This window comes from Phoxinus phoxinus (assembly GCF_949152265.1).
Source record: "Phoxinus phoxinus genome assembly, chromosome: 8".
Classification (NCBI taxonomy): Eukaryota; Metazoa; Chordata; class Actinopteri; order Cypriniformes; family Leuciscidae; genus Phoxinus; species Phoxinus phoxinus.
In genome coordinates, this window is record NC_136883.1 from 27060134 (window position 1) to 27082236 (window position 22103).

A 22103-nucleotide genomic window follows, 5' to 3' on the forward strand; every position below is an offset into this window, starting at 1 on the left:
CTTTGAATCACTCGATGTGCTAGCCAGGGGCAGAACGCTACAACATTTTCCAGAAAGCATAGACCGCTAGAGCCTCCCAGGAAGGGGATAAAGCAAATACCATGTCAGCAGCAATGTATTGGGCCTGTAGAAAGAAGTAGAAAAAGTAGACATCCGGTTCGATATCTTTGCAGCTCCCCCATGAATATCGCCCAGTAGTTTACTCTGCGCTCTCAAAATGGAATCTTTCTTTTCCGCTCTCAGTCCACTATTGAATCTCGGTGAAAGGATGGAGAAGGGCTGCTTCATGAGTTGAAGGGCTTATTGGCAACTTTGCCCTTTAAACTGATGGATGTTGTGACCGTGGCTGGATTTGACGGCTAGACTTGAACAGATACTCGGAAAAGGGACACAATCGCTCACGTCGGCCGTATCTTGCATTCAGACGCCTCTGTGGAAGGGCTCAGTTCTAGGGGAAGGTTGTTTGGGAGTATGTGAGTTATTGCTAGCTTTGCTGGCTAATCTTGTCCATTCCTCTCCGCCACGGCCCTTGTGAAGGAGATGAAAACAGAAACTTGACTTTGGGACTCTTTTGTAGTTGCTTATCCCCATATTGGAGGGCCATTTGACCCTTAAAACACACCCTGGTGTGTTGTGTTGCAATGTCACATGAGTTGATGGTACAATTGTTGTGAGTGAATTGTCTACTTCTCAGTTCAGTTACACAGACCCAAGGCCAGATTCAGCTGGAATCAAAGAAAGTGCAGCAACAATATTGAGCCACTGTTCCTGAACTTTCGTAAATGTCACAGTAAAATATCAGAATAATTTTGATATACTTAGATTATGTTTTCAGCTCTTTAGTCAGCATGTTCTGTGAACACATTATTGCAGTTGTAACATTCTTTCTCAGGTAAGCAAGCCAATTAGCCCATTTCATTTCAAACTATTCCCAGCTAAGCACATGTATTTTACCTTGTGGGTAGCTTAATGAAACAAGCTGCATACCTTATTCATTGCCCAGTTGCACTATAATACCCAACAGAAAGTTGTAAACAGTAAAGTAACATTATATATTTTACTAGCTGGGAACTGTTTGAACAAATAATTAATAAACAGAGAATAAGTACTCTTCTATTTTTAATTTTGCTTTGCTTTTCAGTTTGGTGTCAGTAAAACCAGACTTTTTTTCTTTTTTGAAGTTTTTAAAATGATCAAAAGGGAGAGCAAAGACTTGCTTTACATTGTTATGAAATATATTTAAATGAGACTATTGATATTTACTAAAATGATTTGATAGACCTTGTGACACTGAAGATTTAAGTAATGGCTGCTGAAAAATAATCTTTGCCATAACAGGAATAAATGATATATTAAATTAGAAAATTATTTTAAATTGTATTAATTATGTTTTAATGTATTTCTGGTCAAATACATGCAACCTTTGTGAGTATAAGAGGCTTCTTTTAAAACATTATACAATCTTACTGACCTCAAGCATTTAAATGGTAGTGTATTAATACTTTGAAATATGCAGTTTTATATGGTACTTAATTGGTTACTTAAAAATGGGTCTCTTTGATTTACTACTGGATACAAGATTATATGAGCCAAACAATATTACTAAGATATTAATAGACCCTTTTTAATATTATGATACTGAAAGTGTGCATGTTTTACATCTTTTAATGGAGCTTTGACACTGCCATCTTTCAGAGGGGCAAATGAGAACAGCTCTGGTCATGTGACTTATCAGATAATACTGCAGATTATACTACACAAATATGGTATTTCATACCACTTACCTTTCTTTATTGGATTTAAGCCATTATATGCATCAAACAGTCTAAGGCTGAGACCAGAAGGAGGCTAGGCGGGCGCTTGGAGCCCCTTTTTTCAGCATGCAGACTGATTATGACCCCAGTGATCTGCTTAGTCATCCAAGGCCCGCTCTCTGCCCTTTAAAGAGAGTGGATAAGCGCCAGCTGTTTGGCCCTGCTGAATGGTAATGTCTTAAGGTAAACAGTGTTGTTTTCTTCTGCTCTGTCCTGATGTGCCCTTCATTCACGCTGCAGTGGTTTTGCTTTATGTTGGGCCCTTTATGCTTGGGCTATATTTTCCCAGTACTTTTTAAGCTCAGGAGACCCACTTTTTTTTCCAGTGCTTTACTTGTCTCCCTGTTGCAAAGCTATTAGTTAGGTTAGACAGATATGCTATCATCTGTTGCTGCATACGAGTAATTTATTATTGCTAAACCCAGTTTGAATCATAGGCCAGGATCCCCTTGGTGGTGCATTGTGTTTACACATCTGGAGTTGGAACCACACTTGCAAACCCTGTCAGATCTGCCTCCTAAATTACAGCAACAATGCAGATACCGTCCAAGATTGAGTGTCTGTTTGCTGTGCCCAGTGCTTGGCTTCTTCTTTTTTTTTTTTTTTCTCGGCTCATGCACCAACCCTTATTCATTGGCCCAGCAGGTGTGATGTGTCCAGATTCCAGATGGTTGTGCAGGCTGCTTCTCCCACTGGCAAGCCAGATGCAGCTGTTTGGAAGGCAGACTGATTGATTTCGCTGCAGCCTCTCGCTGTGACCAGCCCTGGGTCACTTCTGCTACGCCCTCCTTGTGCACTGACATTTACCACCGAGCAAAGGAATCAGTCCGGACTAGAGAAGGGAAAGGTGCAGGAACGTTTTCTTGCCCAGCTGAGAGCGGTTCACAAGACATCCTGGACTTTTCATTGGACAGATTTGAAACGAAGACATCAATAGGGAGAAGGTTTGGAAGGGAATCTGTACCGTACCGAGCGATTCCAATAATGAATGCACATTAGATGCAGTCTGTGTGGGTATTTTCCAGGGGTCAATGGATATTATGGGTTTAGTGGGCATCTGTGCATTAGCCTGAGGCCTTCCTTTGATGCAGTATTGGAATATTATAGACCTTGAAATGTATGTTGATATGTTACATCTTTTAACAAGGCCAGATGAACCATACGGGGATTTTAACACATGCCCAGGGTCAACACTTTCTAAGTTTGGCATGAAAAAATAACCACGGTATAGAGACAAGTTTTTAAACTTGAGCGCAACATTTAGAATGCCGTGTCATGCACAAGATGCTGCAAAAGATGTGAAATGTGAGGGCAACAGTCAAACACATACATCTAGTGCATGTTTACACACAAAAAAACAAACGGAAAAGCAGTATAGCAGAATGCAAAAACACATTCTGTGTAAGTGGCCATTAAGTGTTTGGTTTGCTGATTATTGTGAGGTTGGTGGCATCAATCGATCATGCTTAAGAGTTTAGCTCTGTGATAATCAACCTTTTTGACTTGAGGGCTCCCCATTGTTCAACACAATATTCAAAGGCCCCTCATATACACTAATATTTCTGGTATTTCTGCTGTATCTAGAATAGAATAGAATAGAATAGAATGAGGCATTTATATAGCGCTTTCATATGCACTACTGTACACCCAAAGCGCTTTACAATCATATCAGGGGGTCTCTCCTTAACCACCACCAGTGTGCAGCATCCACTTGGATGATGCGACGGCAGCCACAGTACAAAGGCGCCAGTGCGCTCACCACACACCAGGTATTGGTGGAGAGAGGAGAGAGAGTGATAGAGCCAATTCAGTGGATGGGAATTATTAGGAGGCCATGATTGGTAAGGGTCAATGGGTGGAATGTGGCCAGGACACCGGGGTTACACCCCTACTCTTTACGAAAAATGCCATGGGATTTTTAATGACCACAGAGAGACCTCGGTTTAACGTCTCATCCAAAGGACGGAAGGACAAAGCTGCTTGTTTTTCAAATGTTTTAATGATATATAGCATAAATTCACATAGTTTATTTAAAATATTAAATATTTAGTATTCATTTTGTGACCCCAGTAGTTATATTTTGTATTGGAGGATGAACAGTTTAACAGGATCAAGATTGCCATTTTAAATTTGGGTAATTCCTTAAACAACTGCATTTTGTTTTATTTTCAGATTTATTTATGTGAACAGTTTGGTGGTTATTAAATTTGGATGAAGCAAAACTCTAACCACAAAACATAAACATAACATGGTCTGCAAGTGTGTGTGTGTCCCTCAAACTTGTCTGCAGAACAAAATGCTACAACATAATTTAAATTGCAGATTAAACTGCACCAGAAAATAGTAAAATCTTAATATAGAGCTGAAGTGAATCTCTGAATGGCTTTAATTAAGTGACAAAAATGGCTAGGCATGAAACTTAGTGTTAAGACAATGTGGAAGATATATATATATGTGCGGCTCAAATCAGAAACCCACCCTAACGCCACAAACTCTTCACACACACTTAAGGTGCTGCAGCCATTCCCAATCAGGTTGTCTGTGAACTCATATGACCATATTGATTTTTTTTTCTGGAGCTGACATTTACACCAGACTCTGCCTAGTGGCTCTGGCTGCACTGGCTTTCATCAATGAAGTCTTAACCTTAATCACACTTCAGGCCTGTCACAGCACCTGCCCGGAGGCCATCATCACTACTCTTTAAAAAGACAACGCCTCCCTGCTAAAGCCTCCAGGGCCCATTGCAGATTGACCATCCGCACAGGTTCTTAAAAAGTCACATGCCCAGAATAGACTTCTTTACCCTGCGTGTAAATGTCATACGCTGAACACCACTGGGCAGAGTTTACTCAGTGTCTGCGGCATCCAAGCTACTTACTTACTGCAGAATTATGACCTGCAAACAAGGTGACATGTATTGGCGCCTTCATTACAGGAATTACATAAAATTATCTTTTAGTACTGTACAATTTTAGCTAGTCAAAGATGGACATGCCCTTTAAGTATTCCTTCAAACGTACTGAATTCAGATTGTCTACAGTTTTAGTCAATAGCCGCGTTTTCATTACCCTTCAAATTGCGCAAATTGAAACCGAATTGAAAATGCGCTCAATGGAAACACGTCAATTTCGCAAAAACTCCCATTTAGCGCAAAAAAGTTTTTACGCTCACATGAGGTGGTTTTCAGGCAATTCGAAAAAATAAATATTTCACAAAACTACAATGGAAACAGTTTTTGCGCATTTACAGTCACCTGACTTAGAAGGCGCGGTTTGTTTGGACAGAACACGAGACAAGAGTTGTTTATTAAATTCCTAAAAGACAAAAGGATTACAGGAATACTGGATGGATTCTAAACCTCAAAGAAATGCCACAATCAAGACCTCGGAGCAGAAATGAGTGAGAAACTCATATGTGCCGCTCACAGTAAGGGTCTTTCCTTGCCATTAATGATTGGATTACACGCCTACGTCTCCTTCCGTTAATAATAATAATGTCTAATGCGGTGGCTGTGATATATAAACCTACCAACGTCCGTTGCTTTTGATTTTTTAATTTAAATGACCTATCGCGAGAGGAAAAAAAAAGAAGTTTTAGACGTATAACATCGGTTAATGGAAACGTTGTCTTTTCGCAATAGTTTTGTATTGATATTTAGAAAAAATAGCAAAAGCTTTGCGCACATCTGTAATGGAAACGCAGCTAATGTTAACAGACTCATTGCTCTTGGTTGGTTAAGACAATTGAACATGAACACAAAGTTTGATTCAGTTTGATTTAATACAAATTCGGCTTTTTCAAGCACTGCTTATTTATATATTTGTTTGTTGTGTTATTAACTGTGTACATGTCTTGAATAATTTCTTAAACTCAATCTGTTGGAGCAATATTAACTATTAATATTATTAATAATAAATTAATATTAATCGGTTATAATGTAATGTATTTCCAAATTATATTAAATTGTTATTATATTAGTGGACGTTCCATACCTAAATGAAGCTACATCAAATGTGATTTTTGTCAAAATAATGCCCAAATAGCTGTCTGGATGGTGGTTAACAGTCACTGAAATGACATCAGTATCTTTTTGGGAGATCAAGTTATTCGATTATGAAGACATTTTAAAACGAGAACCGATGAATTGCAATAGGACCAGGAATGTGCATTATGGGAGAAAATGGTGTGTGTTTTATTTTTTATTTATTTAATGTTGATCTAAGCAATTCAGAGCTAACTTCACTAATATATATATATTTCCCTGTGATGCGGTTTTAGTATACATTTGCAAGGCTTTCTTAGTTTATATTAATTTCTTTCTGACTTATTGAAGTTGCTGAAGACTTTAATGAGCTAATTAATTAAAGATGTGATTCTCTGAGCAGCATTATGGGAGATGATCTATAAAAAAAACGAATAGCCTATTCTACCATCATTATGGCTGCGTGATAATAATGTTGATATCAATTTGTTCTGATATAGTAGTTGAATGACAGTAAAAGGTTTAACTTGGACTCTAGAAGATACGGGACGCACTTAAAGCTGTTAGCTTTCTATTTTAAAAGAGAATGTAGTGACATATTGATCTGATACTCGCCGTATATGTGGTCGTTGCTTTTCTCTCACCCAATAAAGCTGGTGAACTTTATTCGCTCCTCTGACATCTTTATTTAAGAGAAAAATCTGTGAGGCACAAAAAAGAATCCGTGAGTTTATGTGCTTTTGTAAGTGCCATCAATTGTGTAGAATGCAACTCGACCACTAAAAGTCTTTACGTTCAGCCATCTGCAGGATTGTTCCTCAACAGTTATATTAACCTTAAAACCCTTCAATGGAAATCAAGCCTCCCATTTTACTCCATATGGTGTACGACTGAATTTGCTAATGAACCTTTGCAAACTAGGTTGTACAATTTAGGCGAGCTGTAAAATGTAGAATGGGACAATAAAATTGCTGAAAGAGAATGAATCTTAGCTCACACGGCCATGCGTTATGGCTATGCTCTCATCTGTTACTTTTATTATCCAGTAGTTTTGAGGTTAGAAGGTCTATTGAGTAGATTGCATGCATTGGAAAGGGATTACAACGCTTTAGACCTGCTTTGCAGTGCTGTAGTTTCAGGAAAAATATGTTGGTTCCAGACTTTCTATGGGAATAATTAATTGAGATTCAGTGCCTCAGATACTGACCTCATTGACCTCATGCTACCAAGAGTTGCAGGATTTCTAACGTGCTTGAGTTGCATGCATAAATTATGGTGTGGGCCTTGGAAAAGTGCTAAAGCTAACGAACTAATGAGTTTCGTCAGATACTCATCAAGTTTTTTGCCCAGGCTCACTGTTAATGTAGTCAGAAGGCACACGTTTATATCTTCAGTATCACTCGGGGCTTTATAGCGTAGTTTATGAGCGGAGACGGAGGATGGGTTTGAACTCTGTTTCCCCTCAGCGAAGCAAAACAAAAAGCCCGTCTCTCTCAGGAGGAGCTGAGCAAACCATAACCTCTATATCACAGCTGAGTCTTATAAAGCCATAGCAAAGAAATAGTATTCATCAGTTTTGAAGTTTTTTCTGTCACTTTATTTGTCTTGTCTCTTGTCACACGTATCTCTTAATACAACAAACACATCCCTTGCTGCTGCCTTTTTTATAATTTCCCTTAAACTTAAAGACACGGTTCATCTACAAATGTCAATTCTGTCATTATTTACTCACCCTCATGTCATTCCTCTATGACTTGCAGAGATATATTTAGCACTTTTTTTATACAATAAACAGGCACTGAAGCTTTCAAGCTTCAAAAACTATGCAATAGCACCATAACAGAATTATGAAGTGGCCCATATACAACCTTGTGTTCTATATTCAACATTTTCCAAATGAAAGGTCTGCATGAGAAACTGACTGAAATTGAAGTCTCTGAAAATCTATATGCTCTAAACCTTGGCACGATCAAGAGAGTTGAATATGTTGACGATCTTTTCAATTAATTTATTCTGTTAACAAAACCAATCGGACTGATCTGGTTTAGATGAACTGACTAACTGACAAAGGTCAACTCAAAGTTCAACTCACTGATTCGAAGGATTATAGTCACAGTTAAATTGTACAAACGTACGATGTGTTGCAGTAGTTGACAGCCCAATGCTGGAGAATATTTATATCTGCCGTGTGACTTCATGATATCACAGTACTTGGAATATAGTGCATAAAGTGACATTAGTATTTGCTTTGTGTGCCTTTTCAAAAGCTTAAAAGCTTCAGTCCTCCTTAATTGCACGGAAAACAGTCTTAAATATCTCCTTTTGTGTTCCACAGAAGAAAAAACGTCCCACAGGTTTGTAATGACACGAGGGTGAGTAAATGGTGACATAATTTTAATTATTGAACGAACTATCCATTTAATTTATCCCCTTTGTCGTTCACAAGCAGTACGACTTAAGAAGAAAAGAAAAGACTTCTAAACGCACATTTAAATGTTTTTTTTCTCTGCACCAGCAGGGGACATTGTCATTTTCTAACCCCTGTCCCCTCGATCACAGCCCACCAGTGTCATCTTCTCTTGTTGTGTTTAATAAGGAAATCATGCTGAGTCAAATTATTAGAAACTAATGAAGTCTCCACACAGCTATATCACAGAAACGAACCGATAAGGTGACCAACATGCCAAGCAATCAATTACGCTTTCCAGTTCAGACAGAGAAGAAGAAAAGCGAGCGTTATTGAGGGAGGGAGAGAGAGGGAATAAGTCGGGGCCAGGCAGCAGGTGGTGTTCTTGCTCTGGACGCCCGTCTCTCTAAGCAGCCATGCAGAGGAGATGAAGGCAGGCCTGCACAATACCCTTGTGCTTGGCTTTCTTTTGTCACATCAAACAGAGCCACAGATTTCTGTGGACATGGGCGCACATACACTCTTTTCCTCTTACCTCATTTCTCTGTCCTCCCATTGGATGTCATCTGCTTTGACACCAACTTAGATACTCTTATAGACACACATTTTGACCACTCACACAGGACACTTTCTAGCTTTAAGTAGTTTGACACAGAATAAAGAATTGAACAGAAGGCACATTTATAGGTGTATGTATACAACTATAACAATGTAACAATTATCCTGACAAAGAAAGTATATAATGTATATGAACATATATCATGAAAAAGCATAACAAGTCTTTTATCATTTTAACTAGCCTATATATTATTTTTAATTCACTTTTTATTTTGCCAGCCAGTGCCAGCATTTTTTGAATTTTCACAAAACTTTATATTTGTGAATATTTTTGTTGAATGAATATCTGAATATGCAATTTATCAAAAGAAAGAAATGAGACTCTGTTTAAAACAACAACAAAAAAAACATTTTATTCTATCTTAATGCATTCTTTTTATTTGATCAAACCTTGAATGTGCTCAAGTTTCATAAAAAAAGCCACATTTTGAATAAAATCTGGAAAAATAAAAAGCTTTTGATTAAGCAATGCTTCTATCACTTGTTTATGCTTCTTCTTCGCTTGTGGTTTGATCTGGAGATGCTGTACTCTTTTAGAAGATGTGTAATTGCGCCCCCTACGTATAACATTGAAAGCATGGATTGCCGGAAAATTTCCATCAATGGCACGGATGCGTTGTGTCATAAATGAGAGAAAATTCCATCAATGGCAGAAAAAGAATGAAAGGGATCATTGTATTTGGCAAGATTCAAGATTTCAAGATCATGTTTTGTGTGAACGGCCCTTTAACTTCCTTTTACAATTTTTTTGTGACACTTTGCCTCGGGTAGTTTGAAGGACATAACATAATTAATGTCCTGGCTTTTCTTTTCCGTCTCATTTTTTCTCTCTTCTTCTTCATCATATTATTCTTTTTTTTTTTCTGGGAGAGGGCAAACATGTGCAGATATGCCCTGTGATAATATCTGCTCTGACATTTTTTTTTTGTCTGGATGGATGTTCAAATTTCTGTCATGCTGTCCTATATGCAATGTTATCTCTGCCCTGCTGAGGCCATTCAAAGAATATTTGCTTCATATGCAGTTTAAAAAAAAAGTCATTGAATTCCCGAGTAACTAAACTAGATTACTGTTCTCTTTCGAGGAACTCCATTAAGCAAACTCCTAAAGGACTTCCGAAGCGGTGGGTAGAATAGAAACAACCATAAAGAGTGGAGACTTTGTTTGGAAGCGGCAACCTTAACCCCCTGATGTATTTGCCATTAAATCAGAGATAAGGCAGAGTGTGCTTTGTGAGTTTTACAAGAGACGGCATAGTGGTACCCGAGCGTCACTCAGGGCAGTGCTATTTTAGCAGCAAATTAACCTGTAGAACAAGAATAATAGTATTTTTTTTCAGTAAACACAGCACTTTTGTCAGATTTGGCTCATTAAATCTAGGAAATAAGCTAAAATAAGCATTTATTTCCCCCTCAAAATACAACGTGCTGAGATCCTCCATTATTTTTTCAGTCTGTGTCATATCCTAAGGGACACGTCAAAGAGAACTTTGTGCCGTATTGCTGAGTGTGCGAACGCAAATGGCTTTTTTTCAGCTGCAGTTTTTCCTTGAAACTCTGGCTTGCTGTAGTAATAACGTGCTTGAAGCTCCCTAATGCTGAAGCTCCCTGGCATGAATTCTTCTTTCAAGGGATTGCGACAGTGAAGAAGCATACAACCTCACATTCAGAATGCTCATCTGAACACACAGTAAGGTGCACCAGATGTTTGAGAGCTGCCCTGTTATTGTGCATCCCGTGTCCCAGCTGGATCCTTACAAGGTCCTTCCCGCCCTGCGCTCTCCAAATCAACTCTCCGCAAAGCAAATCAAAGCAACACTTTGACATTTTCATCTGATCTTATATAATTGACTTGGATAATAGCTTCAGTAACAACTAAAGAAACCTTAGTTGGAAAAAATAGGTATCTATTAAGACATTTTATTGAATGCCTTGTATACGTACTTTATAAATTGGAAGTATATATGCAAGTTGGTTTATATGGTTTAGTTTATTTGAGTAATGATGGCTTGTATTGATGGGTACAAGTTGGGGAACAACAACAGGAAAGGAAGATTAAAGTGACTGGGAAATGAAAATTGGTTCCACTTGTATAAACATCATGCATTTATATGTGTATACAGCTCTGGATTTTTTTTTAGACCATTACAACATTAGCAGTTTCTCTAGATTTACTATTTATATGTATTTGTTTGAGTAAAATGGACATTTTTGTCTAATTATTTTAACTACTGACCATATTTCTTCTAAATTTCGAATAAAAATATTGTAATTTAGAGCGTTTATTTTCAGAAAATGAGAACTGGTCAAAATAACAAAAAATATGCCATGATTTCAGAGAGTTTATATTCATTTTTAAACAACACAAAACCAGTGTTTTAACTTAAGAGTTCAGAAATCAACATTTGGTGGAATAACCCTGATTTCCACAGCTTTCGTGCATCTTGGCATGCTCTCTACAGCCTTTCATGTTGCTGTTGGGTGACTTTATGACACTCCTAATGCAACAATTCAAGCAGCTTGTCTTTGTTTGATGGCTTGTGACCTTCTATCTTCCTCCTGATCACATTTCAGAGGGGTTCAGGTCTGGAGGTTGTCTGGACATGACATGTGTCCTCCATCCACACCTTTTTTTGGCCTGGCTGTGTGACATGTAGCATTGTCCTGCGAAAAACAAAAACAAAAACAAAAAAACAATTCTTCAAGTTGGGGAACATTGTCATATTTAGCTCTATAAAAGAAAGTGTCATCGTGCAGTTCAATTTAGTTCAATGTTGTTTCATATCAGTTCAATACATGTGTCAATGTCGCAAAGATCATTATGAAATGAGTTCAATTCAGCTAAGCAACTCTACTATAGATAATAGTGTCATCAGCTCAAGTCAATTCAATGTTGATTCAATTCAGTTCAATAACAGTGTTAAGATTACGAAGTTATCGCCATTTTGCAGCTCATTTCGGTTCAAATTTACCTTATTTCGGAAAAATATTGTATGGTAGTCAATGGCGAGAGACAACAAATATTTTGATTTCGTTTGAATTGTGCCCTGAATTACACATATGATGTTTGTCAATTTAAAAGATACATTTTAAAGTCAAGAAAGTCACAGTTTGATGTAAAACTGTTGATGTATAAGACTGTGAAAATACGTAATTACAAAGACTACAAACCCAAAAGGCGCACATGTGACGTCATACCTTTTCACTCAATGAATGAAGCTAACTTTTTTAAAGCTAACGTCTGTCATTTTTTCTATAGTCTTACATTATAACCGTAACGTTACGCTGCCATGCCTGAGTGTTTTGTACCAGACTGCACACATACGAGCAACGGTGATGTATAGTGCGAGACGAGAGATGTAGTTCAGTGAGCGATTTTCACATAAAACTAAATGTTACTCTTCTGTTTTATGACAAACTGCAACTTTCTTGACTTTCATAATTATCTTTTAAATTGACAAACATCATATGTGTAATTCAGGGCACAGTTCAGACGGAATAAAAAGATAAGTTGTCTCTCGCCATTGACTACCATGCATATTTTTTCCGATATAAGGTTCCATGAGCCGGAAGCAGATGGGCGGGACTTAGACTCTCTATAGAGTCAGCGCAGATAAATCGATAATATTACTAAATATTTATTGTCAATTAATCAGTTTGTAGCGATATAGGTATTTTGCCCATAGGAACAGTCGGCCCAGTGTGCTTTAATGTTTTTTTTTTTTTTTTTGCTTTTTTTAGCTTTTTTGGCTACAAAGCTGATATGTGATTGTGCATATCATTCATAAGTAAAGGTTGTTAAGAAAGCATGGGGTTTTACTAAATCACAAAGTGAGAAAACTAAGCCAAAGCCTTCATTATTCATGAATGTGGGGCTGATGATTTATGCTCTGTGTTTCTGATGTATTGAATCTGTGTTGAATGTATTCCCAAAGAAGAAACTGTTGAGGGAATCTCTGAAATTCTGTCTAGAGTTGTTGCGTATATAGAACCGAGAGGAGGGACAGGGCTGTATATTCAAGGATGGCACACAGGGTGTGTCATTGTCAGAAAGAGTCCCCGCTTCCCTTCAACTGAAATGGTGATTGATGGAGAGCAAAAATAGGTGTGAAAGAGTAATAATGTTGCTGGAAGTAAAAGAGGAAGATGGACATAAAGGTTGGAACAGCATGGCTCACTGGCTCTTACAAAAGGGGAAATAGTGATCTTAAAAACCTCTCCATCTGCCATTGACCTAAAAGCCTCACAACATCAGAGTTTTAAAAGCTGGATGATTACCTTTAGTTCTTAATAAAGACAAGCTTTGCTTTCCTGGGTGGAAGGCAACCTAAAATTAGTTTAATTGACCAGAGAAGCAGAATTGTTGTGCTTTCACTCGCCGTAAAAGCAGCATTTAGTCATTGCTGGGTTGACAGAAAATAGACTTGAATCTATTTGAATTACAATACTCCAGGTTTGGTTGGTACACTTGTTTTAGCAGTGCAGTTGAAGCTGTTTTTAACTAAGTACTGGAAAAACAAGTGCTTTTTTTTCTTCTTCTTCAAAATATGAAATAAGGCAAAATCAGGTTGTCCGATTCCTTTATACAGAAAACATTGACTGTGTATTTTAAGTCTGAGAATAAATTAGTCAGAAAAGTAAAAGAGTGCACTGAATGTAGGCACTGTGAGAAAAAGTTATTTCTTAATTAGTATGTACAGTATGTAATTAGTCACATTTGATTAGTATTGTGGCTAGTGACAGATTGTTTTTGTGAAAGGGGAGACTGTGGCAATTTGAACAGGGGTCAAAGGAGAATTATTTTCTATTCATACAGATAGAAATGCGGGAGAGCGGAAACTCAAGCACATGCAAACAATTTCTTACTCACTGTACTAAAGTTACATTCCCTCAAACACGTACAAGCTAGAATTATGACACTTATGACTGTTCAAGCACGAACGAGAACTCAATGCTCTACTGGTGCGCTATCTACAGTGACTTTCTGTGCACGTGTGTCATACATCTCTGTTCACATCGAGTTATTTTTTGCATCGCATCTCGCTTGATAGCATGTTCATATATTTACATTAATATTTGTATTCAAATATTTTGTTACACTTCAATTTCAATAGTTGACATGTACTTGCAAAGTTTCTAATAGTTTGTAGAATGTCTAAAGTGGACTAACTCATTAGAGTATTGTTAGGTTAGGCTTAGGTGTAAAACATATTTACATTAACATACTTGAGTAGTTACAGCTGCGCAGACTCCAGGATCCAGGATGATTCATAACATCACATTTTTTTAAACTGTCCCCTGTATTCAGTAATCAAAAGGAAATCTTTCTTTCCGTTTCAGGTTGTGTGCACTGGAGCGCAGGAAAAAGAAGAGAAGGCTGAATGTATACCGGGATTTCAGGAGAAGGAGTTCCAGGTGGAGTACAGTGGAGGGTTCCTCAAAGACGTTCCTCTGCTGCAAGGTACGGCAATGATGTCATCAGCGGCGAATGAGAGGTGTAGATTCTAAAAATCATGCTTCCCCCATAATTGTTAAATCACGGAAGCTACACCTGATATCTTGCCAAGAGATTTATTATTTGAACATGTGTCATGTGTCAGACAGAGAGAAACACAGGCAAATAAGAAAAAGGCTATATGAGAGGAGGTCTTCATTCTAGATTTCTCTATTCCCCATTATCTATCTTCTCTCCCCATCATGCTAGATGTAAATGGTTTCTGGGTTTCTCCTTCCTTACCCCATAATCTCTATGTTTCCTCCTTCCTCTCACCCCCTCATCATGCCTTAATGCTTCTCTGAGTTGGTACAGTAAGATTCAGCTTATATACATCACAGAGAGACTTACAACTTCCTTGTAAGGTAGAAAAACATATTGCTTATGTTTAAAGATGGAATGTCTACCTAATGCACATGGTCAATCCACTATCCACATTAAGAAACTATTCCTTCAGTGTATACATTAGTGGTGTATACATTAGTGTTATACAAATGGTACATTTGCATCAGTTGAAACATTCATTCTCCTTGCAAAGAACATACGAACTGTACACATTTGAAGTATCATCATCATTGGAACATCTCCGCTAAGTGAACATTGCATACCTCTAAGCAAAATATATCTCTACCAACTCTCTGCTCAGCACACATGTACAAACATAGTCTGACTTCACAAAATACATTATGAAATTATAAAGAAAATTAATAAAGAAAAATAATACTAAAAAATAACATTAAACAGTCAATTTTTCAGTCTTCATTCCCTCCACTGGAACTACGACAGTCAGTTCCACACCTTCACTCCACCAGTGGCCACCTAATGAAGCGATAGTGAGGAAAAGGAAAAGCAGACCAAAGAAAGATACGATAGAAAAACAAAATAAACAAAATAAAGATACAATGGAAACAAAAGGAAAACACAAAACGAAAAACACAAAGGAAAAACAAAACAAACAAATAACCCCACCCCATGTTATGTTCCCGTATACTATGTGTCATTTAACGTCTATGTGTAAGCATTTAAAATGTACCCCAATCATCTAAGAAAAGAAAAAACGAATAAATCTTCTGCCGGTGCCTTGACTCGTTAAGTACTCCTCAAGTTCCCGGCCAAAACAACAACCAAAATAAACAATGATGTTAAAGGATCCTATCCCTTGGGGTTGTAAATCAGTAAGCGAGTGTTCATTGTTTGTGAGGTTGTGTTTTGTAAGTAATGTAGCATATGTAAAATCTCCTATTTCACTCCTTATGTCCCATTCTCGGTTTTATCCATTTGTTATCAAAGGAGCATGTCTAAAGTTATCTTTAATTTAAATAATGAATTAATTGATCCCCTGTTATCCAGACCTCTCTTGAGTTAACAAAAACAATCTTCATCTTTAACAACACCATGTCTTGTAATTGTCCAAATGCCATGTATAATGATCTGCAAAAGTGAAAACTATGGTAGACATAATAATTCACATATGATTCAGGATCTAAAACTTTAGACAATATTGTCCATAAGGCAACTAACATTATATTTATAAAATAAATTAATAATGTTTGTTTTAGTCTCCACAGAATTAAAGACAATCACCCTCATGGTCTCAGCTAGTTCTTGAAAACTCTCTCCCATCAGCTCTTTTGTAAATAATCTCCTTTCCTCAGGGTGTTCCCCCTGGCATAGTTATATCAAGTTATGACACTTGTCACATCCAAGGAATGCGGTGTCTGGTGATCAGGCATTGGAGAGCTCACATTTTTGGGCAGACTGCTGTAACCCTCACTGATGCTGTTGGCCTAACAAACATCTGCTCAACCATACCCATCTCACATAAACACCTCCCTTCAGGGTAGGTGCCCAGTGGCGGTGACACCCTGCCTAGGAAGTCCTCCGTTGGCCATTAGAGAATCTTGCCCGTCTTTGAGAAATCACCTCATGCTCACTGTAACCGCTCTTTCCCATTAGGAAATTTTAACAGGTATGTTCTGGAGCTCAGGAAAGTTCATTCAAGAGCCATCAGAGCCATTTGGAATGCCTAGTAGTGTAAACATATGGAGACAAATTAATGACAGTATTTAATCACCAAAATCCATTAGACATCTTCAAACATCAACATATCAATGCTGAGTTTATACTCAGTGAATCTAGTTATTACAACCGTCCATTAAGTGTAATGTTCTGTTACATCAATAACCGGTACCATCCGTCCTGTACATGGTGAAGACAAAGATGAGACAAAGAAGTTACTGGTCATGGGATAAACAAATAAAAACTCTCACCTCTATCATTCAAGGTAGATTATCATTCTTAAAACATTTAACTCCCAATTAAATGTATCATTTCTTTTAAAATCTCTGTGTCTATAATTTCCAACTGAGACACTGTGCTGTACTTTGAATAGCTTGTTACTTATGCCACAGGCTCAAATATCAGAATCTAACTGACTTTGAATGAGAGAAAGACTCTGAGAGAAAGACTCTGAGAGAAAGACTCTGAGAGTAATTCTGCATTTTCATAACTTTTATAATTTCATTCTATTCACTTTTTACTCTGACTTAGTCAGAAATTACATGTTTTTCCAAATAAACATCTTCATTATATTTTTTAATTTTTCTTATATATTTTCCAACTCACATTCTTTTGGAGTCATTATCTATAATTTTTCATCAACTTCTACTTGTCAATTAACTATACAACTATTATCATAGATCTTTCCTCAAATTAATTCCTAAACTTCAATCTTATGATCTTGTTTTTATCTCTTGTTCTTTTTAGACAAAAACATAACGTTAAACAATTATTTACTTTTAAACCCACATTAACACCAGAAATTTCTGTTCAAAAGCTTAGCTTGTTTCTGTTCTTCTCTTCAAATACCCCGAAGATAATGTTTTGCTATACAATTACTTTCGGTCATTTTACCACTCCCTGTGTATACCAGAGAAGCAACAGGCTTTCTATTTATATCTCTGTGTGTCTGTGTGCAAAGGAGGGTATAGATTCCAAAGGAAGGGGCTGCTACTCCCTTCTCACTCAGTTATCTTTTTCCTTCCTTTTCAGTTTAACTCAAATCAGATAATTTTTCTTCTTTCTTTTTTAATTTTATCTCAGATTAATTTGTTTGATTTTTCTTTTTCTTTAAGTTTAACTCAGATCAGTAACCTCAAATATTTGAACAGCTTTACGGTCAAAATCAAGAATGCCCGCGATCCTAGCTAGTTACAAAGGGCGCCTTTAATACTTGTATTACTTCAGCGTGTTACAATGTTTTAGATCTGCCATCATTTTACAGTATCGCCACACTTAACCGCTTCTGTCAATCAAGTATCGCTTGTCACACTTTCCTCGTCTCCTTCTGAGATCGAATCTTCAAGTGTGTTGGATATGTTTTAGGGATCTGCCATCGTTTTAAACAGTCCCGCCACAGCCCAACCACATGAACAGTCGTAATCAAGCAACTTTTCTAGCTTAACCGTCTTATAGCTAATTCTCCCAAATGACTAAATGGCCTTTTTTCTAAAAAAGATCCATCTCCATCCCAGCATATCAAATATTGTTAGAGGTTTACTTTTCAGAGAAACTTTAATAAGTCAAATTAAATTGAAATACTTCATTTAACTTAATTTTTTCTTAATTTTAATTGTTTTAATTTATGTCTGACACATATATTCTTTGGCAATACATCTGGTACTTTAAATAACACAGTTCTTTTAAGCAGTCTCAGTCAATGTCTCAAATCATCAGGCAGACTTAAACTTTTTAGAAAAGAAAAAGTCTTACCTGGAATGACTGAGACAAATGCCTGAAGATGCGATCCTGTTCGTTCGTGACGCCAACTGTAGATTCTAAAAATCATGCTTCCCCCATAATTGTTAAATCACGGAAGCTACACCTGATATCTTGCCAAGAGATTTATTATTTGAACATGTGTCATGTGTCAGACAGAGAGAAACACAGGCAAATAAGAAAAAGGCTATATGAGAGGAGGTCTTCATTCTAGATTTCTCTATTCCCCATTATCTATCTTCTCTCCCCATCATGCTAGATGTAAATGGTTTCTGGGTTTCTCCTTCCTTACCCCATAATCTCTATGTTTCCTCCTTCCTCTCACCCCCTCATCATGCCTTAATGCTTCTCTGAGTTGGTACAGTAAGATTCAGCTTATATACATCACAGAGAGACTTACAACTTCCTTGTAAGGTAGAAAAACATATTGCTTATGTTTAAAGATGGAATGTCTACCTAATGCACATGGTCAATCCACTATCCACATTAAGAAACTATTCCTTCAGTGTATACATTAGTGGTGTATACATTAGTGTTATACAAATGGTACATTTGCATCAGTTGAAACATTCATTCTCCTTGCAAAGAACATACGAACTGTACACATTTGAAGTATCATCATCATTGGAACATCTCCGCTAAGTGAACATTGCATACCTCTAAGCAAAATATATCTCTACCAACTCTCTGCTCAGCACACATGTACAAACATAGTCTGACTTCACAAAATACATTATGAAATTATAAAGAAAATTAATAAAGAAAAATAATACTAAAAAATAACATTAAACAGTCAATTTTTCAGTCTTCAAGAGGGTTCAGGTTTGATTGGGGAATTTGTGTATTTTTGGCTTTCTCTTGCCTCTTGCTTCCTCTCTTTCACACACCGTGGCCGTCTGAGCCACATGTGCGCGCCAGCTGGAGAAAGAACAGTTCTCGAGGGCCTCTGGTGAATGTTGATTGTTCATTATTCTCATTATCATGCACAATACTTTTTCATTTCTATAAAAAAAAGAGGAAATAAAAGCTGCAGTGTCCAAACAAAAACATCAAAATGATCTGGTGCTCATAAATTATTCCGTTTGATTGTGGATGTTTACAAAGCCTTTGTGATTCCCGTCTCTTCCAGCATCTGCTGTTTGTAAGTTGCTGCATCATAGAACTTTCTGCATAAAGATTCACATAAATATTCTGGCAGACCATGCCGCCATTCAGACAGATTCTGTCCGGATCATAGTTTTCAGAGGCAGTTAAGATAGATTTCATCGAATCACTTTAGAACAGCCAACATTGTCCCCGTCAGACTGGAACAATGACATTAAACCGGCAGAAAAAGAAAAGCAGAATGTGAGAACTGCTAATAACGGAGTCGTTTCCTCACAGGTCTCCACGTTCACACAATAAAACTCTCCCGAGACCCCGAGAATCAGAGTGATTAATGAAATTACAGTCTAATTACACATTAAGCATGTACGTCCCCACAGGATACTCGTACACTGCCTTGCATGAAAAAGGCATCACCATGAGTGTTTTGAGAGCAACAACATATTAATCAGTTTTCCAGATAAATTATAAACAATGTGTTGCCTGGTGGAGTTGTAACCCACCCACCCCTTAAGCATAACATGAAAAAATGCAAATGCACTTCATAGATGTCCAGAGGTCCTGTACTGCACGTGAATACAAATCAGACAAGGGACAGAACATGCTGCAGAGGTCAGTGCTGCAGTGAGAGAAAGCAGACAGTGGCTTCACTCAAGCAGGATGAAGTGTGGGGTGCTTTTATTACACTGATCCCCTTTTGTGGAAAATGCAAAAAGTCATGTGAGATAGTAGTGTAATAGAATAATATTATATAATATGTAATATAATAAAGTATTCCCCACCTTGATATCCACAATCAGTCCGCAAAATAGTCTGAATGGGTCACTGGTTGAAATTGGTTGAATTTAATCAGTTGTCCGTCCGTCCATCCGTCCATCCGTCCATCCGTCCATCCGTCCATCCGTCCATCCATCCATCCATCCATCCATCCATCCATCCATCCATCCATCCATCCATCCATCCATCCATCCATCCATCCATCCATCCATCCATCCATCCATCCATCCATCCATCCATCCATCCATCCATCCATCCATCCATCCATCCATCCATCCATCCAAACAGCGTACTTGTCTGTGTTGCCCTGTCCTCTCTATTGCTTAAAAATATCAACAATTATGTTATATTCTCTGGGCTAAGAATGTACTCGCATATTTGGCATTATTTTCAAGTCTCTTATTATTTCTGACAAACTCAGATCGTGGAAGGAAATGTGTTTTTTCTAGCACTTCAGACAAGTAGGCAGTAATCAAACGACAGTCACATTACTGAATTAACAAGTTTTTGTTCACAGATTTTATGAACAATATATGTGGTTTTGAGACAACTTGACATTTTCAGAAGTTGATTTGGTCATGACATGTGGTTGTCATTCCTAAACTCTGCGTGTTTACTTTAAACTTTTTACTCATAAATAATGAGCATTTTGAGCATTTTAAGACCTAATAATTAGCATTTATCCATCTAATTCTCAAGTACATTGAAGGTTATTTAAGGCTGTCACCTGAAAGCAGTGTGAGTGATTTGATTGGATAATCAGGCTCTATGGGATCTCTTATGATGATTGTCAGTCCTCATTAAAAAAAAACTAAAAAAAACTAAAAAACATCAACAAACTGTTCCTCTTGATTGTCACAATTCACTGGACTGTGTCTCCTCTGAGATGCACAGTAATGTCTTCAAGGCAGCTTTTCTTCGACTCCTCAGGGATCGGCAGTAATGTCTAGCTGGCACTGCTTTGGGCCCAAGTGGGAATCTAGTATCTCTGCCAAAGTGCCTTTCTTTTTTGTCAATTGACAGTCGTGTCAACAGGTTGCACAGCTAAAAGAGGAGGAATGGGCAACGTAGTTTGCCAAAACAGTACTGCGGATACTGCAGTTTAACAATACAATACAATACAATGCAGTTTTTTTGTGAACGTTTGTGTTGGTGTGTGCGATTGGGCATGGCTGTTGAGTTTGCACACAGTCACCGATTTGGAGCTGGTTTGACCGCTGTGTTCCAAGTTTTTGTATTTGGGGATAGCCATTGATCCATGTAATTAGAACAGTGAGAGTGGTGGCAGTCCTTACAAAAGATTTTTCCCTTTGAATTTCAATTTACTTAAGCTACAGAACATGATTACACTGACATAGAAGACCACTCAACACCATTAAGCTGACAGACAAAGAAACGAAAGCACAGTCACCAGGGCAAAAATGCAACGAGAAGTGCTACTTTTTCCAATGGAAATATATATATTTTATCACCAATTCAGCAAGATGGACAAACTAGCCTGGAGTTTCAATCTTTTTATTCTATTCTATTCTATTTTATTCGATAGGGAAGGGCACTGAGGCATTCTGTCATCTAGGGACCCAGCGAGCCATGCACATGGAGACAGAGCTCAGTTCCGCTTTACTGAGTCACCCTGTAACAACTGTGCACTTCTATTACCCTGAATATGCTCCTGTCAGCACAACACAACACACAAAACGCACCCACGTGCACAACTTCGCACATGGGCAAATAACTTTCCTAGTAAACCAAAATATAAATGATGGCATTACCATGTTATGTTGTTTGCAAAAGCATGATCATTCAGTCAGAGAAGAAGGCTTGGATTTCATGAAGCTTATTTGTTGCATGGTCTAGGTTTAAGAACCTTGCAGGACGTACAGCTGCTACACAAGAAAACTGGCCTGAGTGTTCTCATTTGTATTTATAGATAGATGTATGGGGGCAGCTCAAACTAACTTTTCAGCTGTGCTGTCAATCTGGACCTCAGAAGGATAGGACGCTGGAGAAGAAAGTTCAACACTCTAACTTAAGCAATAGAAAAAAAGAAACACAAATGTGATGTTTATCTAAAGTTGCTTATTAGTATGGTGGAATTGGATCATCGAATGTCAGCAGCAAAGACATT

The 22103-nt window shown here is 37.6% G+C and overlaps 1 protein-coding gene across 1 annotated transcript in view; it reads left to right on the forward strand.

Moving 5' to 3' along the window:
* cdh13 (cadherin 13, H-cadherin (heart)) overlaps positions 1–22103 on the forward strand; it is a 352089-nt gene that overhangs the window by 98167 nt on the left and 231819 nt on the right. The window contains exon 2 of the mRNA XM_079621335.1: positions 14164–14284. Within this exon, the coding sequence (XP_079477461.1) occupies positions 14164–14284 (121 nt within the window). The remainder of the gene's footprint in view (positions 1–14163; positions 14285–22103) is intronic.